This window comes from Myotis nattereri (assembly GCF_964212035.1).
Source record: "Myotis nattereri genome assembly, chromosome: 1".
NCBI classification, from domain to species: Eukaryota; Metazoa; Chordata; class Mammalia; order Chiroptera; family Vespertilionidae; genus Myotis; species Myotis nattereri.
In genome coordinates, this window is record NC_138075.1 from 34,597,476 (window position 1) to 34,610,629 (window position 13,154).

A 13,154-nucleotide genomic window follows, 5' to 3' on the forward strand; every position below is an offset into this window, starting at 1 on the left:
GAGTTAAAGAATAAGTAGGAGGTTATTAAATGAAGGATAGAGCATTAGATGCAGATTGATGGCAAAGTACATAAATGTAAATATTTGGATAATTTTCAGGTAATAGGAGAGAACTGGGAGTATAGATTTGAGAGTTTTAAGCACAGAAGTGAGAACTGAAGTTGTTACGGATAAATAATCCAAAGAAAAGAGGATGAAAGGTAGAATTAAAGAAAAAACTTTGATAGGAGTCCATATTTGGGTAGTGACAGTGAGAGGGTAAGAAGTAAGAAGCCAAAATCAGAGGGGCAGGTAGAAGAGATGGGAGAACTAGAAGAAAGTAGTATCTTGGAAGTCAGGGTTGCAGAGAATTTCTTAAATATTTTTATATTGATTTCAGAGAGGAAGGAAAAGGGAGAGAGATAGAAGCAACAATGATGAGAGAGACTCATTGACTGGCAGCCTCCTGCACAACTTACACTGGGAATCAAGCCAGCAAACCAGGCATGTACCCAGACCAGGAATCGAACCAGTACCTCCTGGTTCATAGGTCAACACTTAACCACTGAGCCATGCCGGCTGGGCAGGTTGCAGGGAATTTTAATAAAACCGAATATAGAAGAGAATTTGGGGCGGGGGGGGGGGGGCAAGGGGGGAATAAGACTGAGAAAAGGCCATTAGATTTGGAGCAAAAATATTTTATTGATTACCTGAGAAAGTGGTTAAATATAATGGTGATAACAATTGAGTTGAAAAAGTCAATGAGTAAAGGAGTGAAAAGGAATTGTAGGGAGGAGACATGCTTTCTGTTGAATAAGTTTAGCAGTAAAAGAAAAGGAAAATAGTGTAATTAAAATGGGCAAGAGGTTTAAATAAAGGATTTCTTCAGATTTTGATTTGCATGTATGGAGCAAAAGAGGAAGGTGCTAATAATAGGTAGGGAGATATTTTTATGGGAGTACTTTCCCAGAAAATGATTTGCTAGGATAAATGTTTACCTGAGTTGATGTTCTATAATATTTCAAATGGAGCACTATATTTTATTGGGTAATTTAGAGAGATGAATACAATTTATTGTTTAAAACTCCAGTACATGGAACATCATCTTTATTGCTTTTCCAGAAGGGATTTTGGAATGGGATAGGTGGTAGTGGTGTTGGTAGAATGCAGGTGTAATTTTTTGAGAGTAATTAGGATATAAATAGGTGTGAATTTAAATACAAATAAATTGATTTTCAGGTCTTTGTAAGCTGGCGTCTCTAGGTTTCCACAATTTTCATAAGAAAACCTATTCATATGCTGAAATGGATCAACTCTTTTGACCCATCAATTTTTTTTGACAATCAAAGCAGTGTAATGGCAGTAAAATTAAATTATAAATTTAACCTTTATGTTATTCTCTCAAGTTTTCTTAAAAAGAGTAGTTAATAAAGATATTATAAACAAGTATACAAATAAGGCTGCTAAGTTTATTACATCATCAAACTTATTTTTGCTTTGATGACTCACTATTATTAATGCTAATGATTAACATATCACATTACAATAAAGTTGGTTATGCATATATGATCTAAGGATATTAAGCAAGAAAAGTTTCTGAAAGTTTCTTTTTTCATTTTAATAATCTGAAATAACTTAGGTTGTGCTGAATTGAGGCAATTATTTAGATCATTTACTGTTAAAAAACATTTTGACCAGAGATATACCAATAATTAAGGCAATTTGGGGGACTGGTTTGTTGAAATTATTTTTTCTCCATCCTTTTTTCACTTTGGAGATGCAAATCTAAGAGCATAAATTATCTAAAGACAGCATTTTGGCCGGTTTGGCTCAGTGGGTGGAGCACTGGCAATTCTGATCAAGGGCCTACGCCCAGGTTACGCACTCGATGGATCGCCAGTGTGGGGTGTGCAAGAGGCAGCCAATCAATGATTCACTCATTGATGTTTCTATCTCTCTCCCTCTCTCTTCCTCTCTGAAATCAATAAAAATATATTTAAGAATAAAGACAGCATTTCATACATAAAATGTTAATGTGCATTTTATTAGAAACAAATGACGCACTCCCAAAATGTTTGCTGAGGTAGAACGTGTTTGAAATCTTATGCTTGCTTTTCAAGAACTTTCGAAAAATGCTGATTGCAAATTGAATTTGTATGACTGGTGCCGGTGTTTTTACTGTTAAAGTTAATATCATTGTTATTCTCAAAAAGCTTTTAAAACGATTACCATGAGCAGTCTTCAAAAAACACTTCCTTAAAGAAACCGGGAGCGTCTCTGAGAGGTTCCCCAGCCCTCCACTTAGGGATCCTCCCGCTGCCGAAGCACCGGCTTCCGGGTGGTTCCCGCTTGGCTCGGAGGAAGCTGTGACTGGCGTAGTCTCGCGGGACTTGGATCTGGCTCTTCAGCGCCTCCGCCGGGGCCCAGCGGGCAGTTCCGGGTTGGCGTCTGCCTTCGCGTGCCGGGCGTTCGATTCTGAGTGGATTCTGGGACCCGGGAAAGGAAGGAAGGGGACGTTCGGTCCCCAGGGGCCGGTGAGGTGGATGGGAAAGGGCGCTGTGTGTGGCAGTTATTCCCCCGCCGGTGGCTGTGAGGTTGGGAAGCTGGCGGGCCCTGTCTCCAGAAAACAGCGGGAGGTCGCGTTCTAGGGGCTTCTAGAAACTTCCAGGCGCGTGCCGGCCTCCGCCACAGGGCGGCCAACTCCGTGGGTGCCGCCGCGTGGGCGGAGTGTGGGGCGGACTCAGGTGAAGGGAAACACGCTGTTCCTGCCACAGAGCGCAGAAGGGCCTCTCCGGAACCGGGTTAGGAGGCTCCGGAACCTGGGTGGGTTAGGAGGGGGGCCAAGCGCGCCTCGGGCGTAAGCGGACGTGGCGGTCCCGGGAGACCCCCGCCTTCTGCGTTCTTGGTGGTCGATTCTAAGCGCACAGTGGCTGTAGGTTGGTCAGGGGCTTTCCTTAGCCGTCTTGCTACTCCTAGAAGGACACATTCGGAAAGGACATATTCAGAGATACTTATTTCATAGGGCATGTTCTTTTGAGAGCTCTGGGTGTCTGTGGGCTCCAGAACATTCAGACAAGCACCTATAAACAAGTGTGAGGCTCCCCTGGAAGTCTGCCAGGCAACAGCGTTCAGCAAGTATTGGGTGAGGTGCCCACGAGGCCTCTGCCCAGCGCTGAGCTGAATGGGTCTCTGCCCTCCCCGGTTCTTGCTCCATCCACATTTTCCTGTAATAATGCTATGTTAACAAATGTCTTACTCAATATGTGCTGTTTTGCATAGGACTTCAGAAAATCCTTCCTGATAATTTTTTTTTTTTCTTCTTAAACACAGTATCCAAGATGAATGACAGCCTATTTGTCAGTTTGGACCGACTTTTGCTAGAATTTGGTAGGTATGAAATAAAAATAAAGAATTATGGAATTATTTGTATGATCACTTGCTATTTTAACAATGAAGTGAAGTCACAACAGAATTATTTATTTTAGTTTTTCAGTATGAGCAAGATATAAGTACTAAAGAAGATATGATTCGACGAATTAATAGTAAGTAGTTTTGCATGATAAAAATGTCTTAGTTTTTAATTTCTTATGGCATGCAAGGTAATATGCGGTTGCCTTGCTTAGGGTAACTTACAGTTGGCATTATAACTTTTGTGCCAGTTCTGTTGAGTGCCTAATAATGTCCTATTCTGTATTCAGTATTTAATTTGTGTAGAAGAATTTTGCTTTAAGCTGAAATGACTCTCTAAGTGCAATTGAAAGTAATATTTTTCTCAAATAACACAGGTTATTTCAAACATTTCAGTGAGTCAGGGGCCAGGATTGATGGATGCCATATTTTTCAGGGATGATAATACTGAAAATAATATTAAGAGTGAGATGGCAAAGCAAATTACATAAATACAGTACTTTAAGATTCTACAGAAAAACTATGAAAATAAAATAGAACCATTAATTTCTTAATAGTTCTGAAAAGGTAGAATTTAGTTGTCTTTTCTGCAACAGAATACAGGCTATTAAAATTTTATTTTAATCTTTTTAAGAAACTATATTTTACTTTTATCTGTTTTAGTCACTATTAAAAAGAAATGAGTTGAAGGTGCATTTAGTAATTAATTGACATGGAATTGAATCGAAATTTCACATTTGTCAAAACTTATGTTAGTATCATATATGAGTAAACATTTACATGAACTCATGGCTGCATTAGATACCATTGATCTTAGATATCACTCTAACCTTCTTACAATAAAAAAGGATGTTTATCTTTCTCTTCAATCCCAAACACAAATCCTTAGCTTATGGGTCTAGGTAGGAGCAAGCCTGGCTTTGGTTCTGTGCTTTTTAGTATAGGGCTCTTCCCATCTCATTTTTGCTCCATTCTCTGGCTATCTTGCTTTTAGGTAAATTGCCAAACTCTTTTTTTCTATTGTATTTGTTTACTTTAATTTTATGCTTTTTACCTTAAGAAAATAAATATTTTCTTTTTTTTTTCAGAAAGCGTTGAAGATATTAAACAAAATAAAGCAATAATTTGTAAGATACAGGAAACTATAAATACAACAGATGAGGAAATTGGTTATTACTGTAAACATAGTAAGGAAATCAAAGACAACTGTAGTAAGTAAGTATTTGAAAGAAAAGAACTTTGAGTAATTGTCACTGGATTCTTTTATTCAAGGTTTCTGAGTTTAGAAACTGCTGTTTTATAATAGTATTTTATATTAGCACAATGATGAATTAAGTCTTAAATTGCCTTGTAAGAAGGGATCACAGGAAGTTCAAAAGAAAAAAAGTGCTACAAGATCTCTAATTCAGATCCAACTAGTCTAAATACTGAATTTTGAATAATCTAGATTCAGTATATAAAATTACTATTACATAAATAAATTTGAAATAATTTACATCTTTGAATTTTCAAGATTGTATTTTTGTCTAGTAGAATCTAGCCTAAAATTAGTAGCTTTCCAAAATAAAAGTATTCAATATGTTAAGAATTATTTCAATATGGCATCAGGTTTTAGATTCTAGTACTTAAATCCATTGTAAGATATAACCATTTTGAAATAAAGAATTGTTAATGGGACTTTATTGTATATACAAATACTTAAAAATAAAATGTTAGAGAAGAGAACCAACATGGCAAGGGTAAACACTAGTACTCATCGCCTCCTACAGCCACATATAAATTACAACTAAAATACAGAACAACAGTCATTCAGAACCATCTTTAACGGCTGGCTGAATGGAAGTCCTACAACTAGAGCAAAAAAGAAAAAAGCACATTAAGACCAGTAGGAAGGGTGGAGGCATGGAATGTGCTGGTCCAACGCCTAGGTGTGGCATTTTTTAATCAGGAGGGTTATCTCCAAGGCTTCTCGTGAGAAGAAGGGTGGCTCAGACCCACACCTGACCCCTAGCCCAGGGTTCCAGAGCTGGGAAGAGAAGTCCCTGTAACTTTGTGCTGTAAAAACCAGTGGGGATGTGGCTGAGTTACACAGAGGCTGTTGGAGTCCCGGGTGTTCTCTTAAAGGGCCTGTGCACAAACTTACATGATCCCGCTTCCTCTGAGCTTCAGAACCAGATGGAAGCTTTGGGGGAATCCGAGACATATGGGGAAGAACTGGACTGTCTGGCATTGGGGCAGGAACTAGGGGCTGCTTTCTCTCAGACAGGGCTGCTCACAGGGGTCATTGTTCCTGTGCTGGGCCCTCCCCTGTTGCAGAGCTAACTGGCAGCCATAACTGAGTTTCCATGAGCATGGCTCACACTGTTCACTCTGCTCTGGTAATTCCCTGAGACCCCACCCCATCCAATTTTCAGCCCCATCCAAGCTGTTTGCAGCTGCTTTTCCATATGAATGGCCTGTCCTGGGTCAGTGTTCAGACTTTGCTAAAATCTCTTAAACAAGCAGCAGCTGGCATCAGCATGCTCCAAACCTACCAATAAAAGGCCCAAGAGCTGGCACTAGCACTAGCCTGCCTTGCTTCAAAGCTGGGCATCACCTAGGCTCTTGCCCAACACAAATAGAGCCATTTGCAGGTCATGGTAGCTCCTGATGGATGGCCCCAGGCAATGGCTGACTTTGTACCTCCTGGGAGGCTCCAGAGCCAGTGCACTGATGGACAGCTTCACACCATACCAGATTACCACTGTACACATTCACAAGTAATACATTCAAGGGACAGATTCAGTGAGCACCAAAGCTCCACAGAAACAAATCCTTCTCCATAGGGGTATCTCTTGCACAGAAGCTCTTCCATTGTAGACGCTGCTGGTCCTCATAGCCAATTGGCCTAGAGGTCAATTCCTCCCAGGGACGTCAACATCAATCAAAGCTCAACTACAACAAGACTGCATACAGCCCACACAGGGGCACACCTAGAGTGCCCAGCTCAGGTGACTGGGGAGGCTTAGCCACTGGGCCCCATAGGACACCTAATACACAAGGTCACTCTGCCAATTCCAGGAGATGTAACAGCTCTACAAAACACATAGAAACAAACACAAGGAAGCAGCCAAAATGCAGAGACTGCTGGATACAGAGTTCAAAATAATGATACAGAGTTCAAAATTATGGTTGAACTCTGGTTATTCAGGGACCTTAATGAGATTTTCAAGGGACTTGGTGAGACTTCAAGGATTGTAGTGAGAATTTCAAAGATATGAAAAAGGACCAGTCAGAGATCTTAATGAGATTTTTAAGGGTCTTGGTGAGACTTCAAGGATCGTAGTGAGAATTTCAAAGATATGAAAAAGGACCGGTCAGAAATTAAGCATACACTAACTGAAATAAGAAATAATTTACAGGGATTCAACAGGAGAGTAGAGGATTTCAAGAATCAATGATTTGGAATATGAGGAAGCAAAAAACACCCCATCAGAAGAGTGAAAATAAATAAATAAATAAATAAATAAATAAAATCCAAAAATATGAAGGTAGTATAAGGACCCTCTGGGACAACTTCAAGAGTACCAACATTCACATGATGGGGGTGCCAGAGGAGAAGAGAGGGAGCAAGATATTGAAAACCTATTTGAAGAATTAATGACAGAAAACTTCCCCTACCCAGTGGAAAGAAATAGACTTAACAAGTCTAGGAAGCATAGAGAGTCCCAAAGAAGAAGACCCCAAAGAGACCCACACCAAGCCACATCAGAATTAAAATGCTAAGGGCTAAAGACAAAGAATCTTAAAAGCAGCAAAAGAAAAGTAGTTAGTTACCTACCAAGGAGCACCCATATGACTATCAGCTGATTTCTCAACAGAAACTTTGCAGGCCAGAAGGGAGTGGCAAGAAATATTCAAAGTGATGAATAGTAAGGATCTACAACCAAGATTACCCAGCAAAGCTCTCATTTAGAATTGAGGATCAGATAAAGAGCTTCACAGACAAGAAAAAGCTAAAGGAGTTCATCACCAAACCAGTATTACATGAAATGTTGAAGGGTATTCTTTAAGAGAAAGAAGGAGAAGAAAATGTGAACAATAAAATGGCAATAAATACATATCTATCAACAACTGAATCTAAAAATTAAATGAACAAGAAATCTAATGAACAGAATAAACTGATGAACAAAATAGAATCAGAGGCATGGAAACATGGATCAGACTGATGAAACTCAGAGGGAAGGATGATTGGGGGATGGGAAGAGATTAACCAAAGATTTTATATGCATACTAGAGGCCTGATGCATGAAATTCGTGCAAGGAGTTTGGCCCTCGCAGCCCCAGCTTCGTCTGGAAGGTTTTTTGGCTGTCTGGTCTAATTAACATATTACACTTTTACTATTATAGATATATTGCCTATGGACAGGCAATAGGGTGGTGAAGTCCTGGGGCAGGGTGGGAACTGGGTGGAGGGGGGGAAATGCAGGGGACATCTGTAATATTCTCAACAATAAAGATTTTTAAAATATATGAAAAAAATGTGTTAAGTTTTTTGTATTTAATTTTATGTGGATCATTGTCTATATTAAGTACTATATCTTAGATTCATATTTGTTTTAAAATATTTTGTTATTCAAAATTTTAATAAGCCTTTTTGGTTTTTACCTCATTACTTTTTTAAAAAAATTCATAGTTATTCTTGACATTGAGCCTGAAACCTGGTCATGGCCCTGACTGGGAATCGAACAGTGATCTCTTGGTTCATGGGTCAGTGATCAAACTACTGAGCCACACTGGCTGGGCCGTTTCAGACCTTTTTAATAAGTTTTCAATATTATTACATACTAGAGGCCTGGTGCATGAAATTCATGCACTTGGGGGGCGCGGTCCCCTCAGCCCGGCCTGTGCCCTCTCGCAGTCAGGGAGCCCTTGGGGGATGTCTGACTGATGGCTTAGGTCCGCTCCCCGCCTAAGCTGTCAGTCGGACATCCTTAGTGCTGCCGCAGAGGTGAGCCAGGCTTCTGGCTGAGCAGTGCTCTCCCTGTGGGAGCACACTGACCACCAGGGGGCAGCTCCTGTGTTGAGCATCTGCCCCCTGGTGATCAGTGCGTGTCATAGTGACTGGTCATTCCGCCATTTGGTCTATTTGCATATTAGCCTTTTATTATATAGGATACTGCATGCACATTTATCTACATATCTTTTTTTACAAAGATGGAAGTATACCATATTTATTCTTCAACTTGTTTTTTAAATTTTAACAATATGTAATGTAAATGATATTATATATGTAATGATTATTTATAGGCTTCATTTTTTTTATCAGCTCCATAGTATTTTTTAGTATTGATGTATCCTAAGTTATTTAACCATTCTTCTATTAATAGACATTTAGGTTGTTTTCAGTTTTTTTGTATTATAAGCAACATGTCCAGGTATCCTTTCACATTTATAGGCCTAATGCTATAGGATAAACTTCTAGAAGTGAAATTGTTAAATCAAAGAGTATGCATGCACATTTAAACATTTGATAGATAATGTCAAAATGCTCTTCAGAAAGATTATAATAATTTTATACTCCCACCAACAAGGTATGAGAGTTTCTATTTCCTCAAAACCTTGCCAGAACAGGAATTAGTACTGTTTAAATTTTTTGGCTATCTGATCTATAAAAACTATATCTTGTTGAACTTTAAAAAATTTTTTTTGATTTAGGTTTTATTGTAATGGGTTTTACCACTGGTTTCCATCAACTGACTGCAATGGGTATTGGGAAAGAACTGATAGTTTTGCCTGAGAACCTGCTGTATTCAAGATGTATTGTACTTTATACAATTTCATCTCTGCTGGGTTCTGAGGACCGTTAGTAGGATCTGTTGAGTTTAATGCCATGACCACTTCTAGTTTATGATGTCAGCATGCTGGTTTAGAAATTTAAATGTTAAAGATGAATTCATAATAATGCTAGAAAAAAATATGGATGACAACATAATCTTTGAGAGAAAAAAACTTTTCCAAATATGTCACCAAAAGTAGAAATCACCTAGGAAATGGATAAGTATGACTACATGCAGATTAAAAAGAAAGACACCCTAAATTGATACAAAAGACAAAAGGAAGCAATTTATTAAAACAATAATATTAGTTATTTTTTCAGTGTTGAAACTATATGGGTGATATTCTGTGCTTCCAAAGTGGGCATTTATACTTTCTGAATCTGAAAAAATAAAAAAGATTAGAAAGAAGAGCTAGAGAAAATATTTGAACAATACTTAGAATGGAGGCTGCCATGATATATGCTAATTTTAGATTTTCACATTGGTAACACTTTTTGAGTCATGTAATAAAAATGTATAAGATGAATATTTATTTTACTATTACCATCTGATTTTATAATTCATTTTGGTCTAGTTTCTTTTTTCATTCAGGAGGGTGTAACAACCTGGCTTTTTAAGTTTCAAAGGAGAAAAAATCTCTCTTTAGGCCTTATCCTAGCTCTTTGAATGCTTACTCCAAAAGAATTTCTTAGCCAAGACCTTAGAAGTATGATGAGAAAGAAAGCCGGATGTTGCAGTGTTGCAGAGGATATTCTAGAAATGCCATAGCAATATGTACACAGTCAAGTCATGTTACAATTGCTGCTTCCCTAGTTACGATTCCAAAATGGGTGTTTTGTAAAAACTAGAGGCCCTGTGCATGAAATTTGTGAACTCGAGGGTGGGAGGGTCCCTCAGCCTGGCCTGTGCCTTCTTGCATTCTGGGAGCCCCGCGATCGATGGCCCCGCAGTGGGAGGCCCTGCCCACCTGCCACAGCACCGCCTGGCCAGGTAGCCTTGGCATCCCTCTGTGGGATGATCATGGGGCGATGGCAGGCCCCCCCCCCCCCCACTAATCGCATTGCACCTGCCTTGGCTGGCCTGGTGCCAGTGCATGTCATAGCATGGTCGTCTGGAAGGTCAGCCAGACGGTGGTTCTGCTGTTCGGTCAGTCAATTTGCATATTATGCTTTTATTATTATAGCTTAACAGATAATGATATTTGAGCATATGTATGATTGCATGAAGGATGGTAGTGATGATGGGAGATGGGACTATTTTTCTTGATGTAAGCTTGTTTTCTCCAGGAAGGGAAAAATTTGTTTATTTTTAAATGGTTGCATTCATTTTCATTATCTCTAACAATTCATTTATCATTCTGAGATGCTAATTATAATATTTTTTTCCTTAGCTGGAAGCCAACATGTGATGTTTTTCATAAATATGAAGACTATATGAAGGACCAATTTACCATTTATCAGGAAACAATTGAAAAAGACAAGTACAGTATATAAATCCTTTTATTTTGTTAAACCTCATCTGAGGGTATTTTTTCCATTGATTTTTAGAGTGGAAGGGAGGGAGGGAGCAAGGGGGAGAGAGAAAGAGAGAGAGAGGGGAAAAAAAAAGGAAAACATCTATGTGAGAGAGACACATTGAGTGGTAGCCTCCCACACATGCCCTGACTGGGACGGGGGTCAAAACTGCAACCCAAGTATGTGCCCATGACTGGGAGTAGAAACTGAGGTCCTTTGGTAAACAGGCTGATGCTCTAACCACTGACCTACACCAGCCAGAGCAAGTACCTATATTTAAGTTTATCAATCCTGTAAGTATTAATAGGATATGTTTTGTAAGAATGCAGAAATTTTGTACAGTGGGGGGTAGTTTTTTGTTTTGTTTTTATTTAACTTTATTTTCATTGTTTATATTATTATAGATGTCTCCATTTTTCCCATCTTTGTCCACCTTCACCTAGTCCTCACTTCTCCTTCCCTCTGGTCAAGTAAAGCAATGTTTTGGACTCTTGGGGTACCATTAAAGGCCTACCTATTTGTTATATAGCTCTATCAAACCCTGAATTTGTTTACATATGTCCTTAAATAGAAACTATCAATAGCAATTGCTGTAGCAGAGTGCTTCAATTAATAGTGCTTCAGTTATGACTACATTGTTATAAGCAAGCATCTGGGAGACTAGTTAGCTGTAGATTTAGTTTATGAAAACTTTGGAATACAGGTTTTACCCGCAACCCAAAAATAGAGCATTCTTATGAAATCCTTCATAAGCTGAAATGGCGTTAAGTGAAGAAGCAGTTACCATCAATTTATATGGAAACATTTTTGAACATTTCTGGACCTAAAAATAATCTATTAAATCATACCAAATAACACATAAAACCAAATAACATTAACATTATAGTAAAAGCAGGAATGCACAAAGTAAATTGAGATAAAGCACAGCTGTTCACAGGCACAGTTCAAGGTTATGGTGGCTTGATAATGAGATGCTGAGTATAGTTCCCAGGGAAGGAACTTGGTAGTGCCAGTCTCACTGCTGATATTGCAATACCCTTCATATTAAAAGAAGGTAGAGATTGAAGGTATAGATTTGATCTTCATTGGCTTTTGAAATCATGAAAATAGATGAGATAGCCCAGAAAAATGTATAGAGCAAAAATAAGAGAAAGGTAGAATACATGATCATTCAAAGAAAAGGCAGAGGGTGGAATTAGTAAAGGAGACTGTTACTTTGTCATTTATAGACCATGCTTTCACCCAAAAAGCATTTGAGATACTTTGTATAAATAGTACCACAGTGTTAAAACTAAATATAAAAGTCAAGGCTACAGAGAAGTAAGGATAATATAGAAAAATGAAGCCTTTGATCAGGATAGAAATTCATACTACATGGTTTTGAATATTTGTTAGATATAGACATAAATTAGGCTTTGAAATTCCTAGTAGTAGCCAAGACATTATGGAAATGTGATCTGTTTGGAATTCAGAGTAATCATTTTAAAAACAAAAAACAGTTCAATTGCTTAGGATAAGTAGAGGTTTTTCCTGGTAATAAGAATTGAGAGAAGTTTCTCCTCTTGGTTCTCATAAAGGGGAAATTATGCAATGTGATAATCAGTATCTTCAATGTTCTCCCCAAAATAAAATATATATTATTGCTTCTGATAACATCTCTCAATGCAAGCCTTGGTTATAAAAGTTATTAAAGTTATTCTATGAGGGGCTAATGAAAACCAGTACAAACATGGACTTTTTTGATCTTGTTTGTTGTGGATTACTTCTTTTAGCTCTCCATAGCTATTTGTTAAAGCTGTATTTTTCTTTCTTAAACCAGCCACATGGGTTGATTGAGTTGATGAGTCAATACCAGGCATCTATAAAAAGAATAGAGTCTATTTGTTGGTATCATGGGTAATGAAAGAAGTAAAGGCACCAGCTCCTTGTTTTTCCTAATCTCCCATCCCTGTCCCAGGCATTCACAAAGACTAGTATAGTTGGCATCAGATAAGATAGTAATGACTCTTCTTGAATCATGACTTGGCTATGCTGGGCTCTCTTCAGAGTTCCTATACAGAGTATGTTAGAAGAGTGGGCAGGAATATGTAATATGAATAGGACAGATGTGGTATGCTAATCTCATCAGGAACTGGTATCTCAGACTCAGTTTTCTTACCGGTATTTTCCCTAAATTAGCACCTAATTAGCAAATATGCATTTAGAGGAATAGGATCAACTGCATTATCTGGTTAAAAGGGAACAGAGTTTGGTAATATTAAGAAATTAAAACATTCTCAAGATTCAGACCTGCTAGTACAAGGCTGTTAGCCCTACTTTTCTTCTCACTATACAGGCAGTTTATGAATACTTGTTCTTCTTTACTCCTGTGCTGAAGTGAGATAACCATTATTGTATTTTAAAATAATTTCCCCATATAGTATGGCTTAATTTA

General features: G+C 38.3%; 1 protein-coding gene across 1 annotated transcript in view; it reads left to right on the forward strand.

The window, feature by feature from the left end:
- Nucleotides 1–3,317: 3,317 nt before the first annotated feature.
- The window catches only part of LOC308535454 (protein SIX6OS1), a gene marked incomplete at both ends in the record, with an annotated part of 38,571 nt that continues 28,734 nt past the window's right edge, over nt 3,318–13,154 (forward strand). Inside the window, 4 exons of the mRNA XM_081114358.1 lie at nt 3,318–3,366; nt 3,465–3,521; nt 4,476–4,602; nt 10,597–10,686. Coding sequence (XP_080970484.1) covers nt 3,318–3,366; nt 3,465–3,521; nt 4,476–4,602; nt 10,597–10,686 — 323 coding nt within the window. The remainder of the gene's footprint in view (nt 3,367–3,464; nt 3,522–4,475; nt 4,603–10,596; nt 10,687–13,154) is intronic.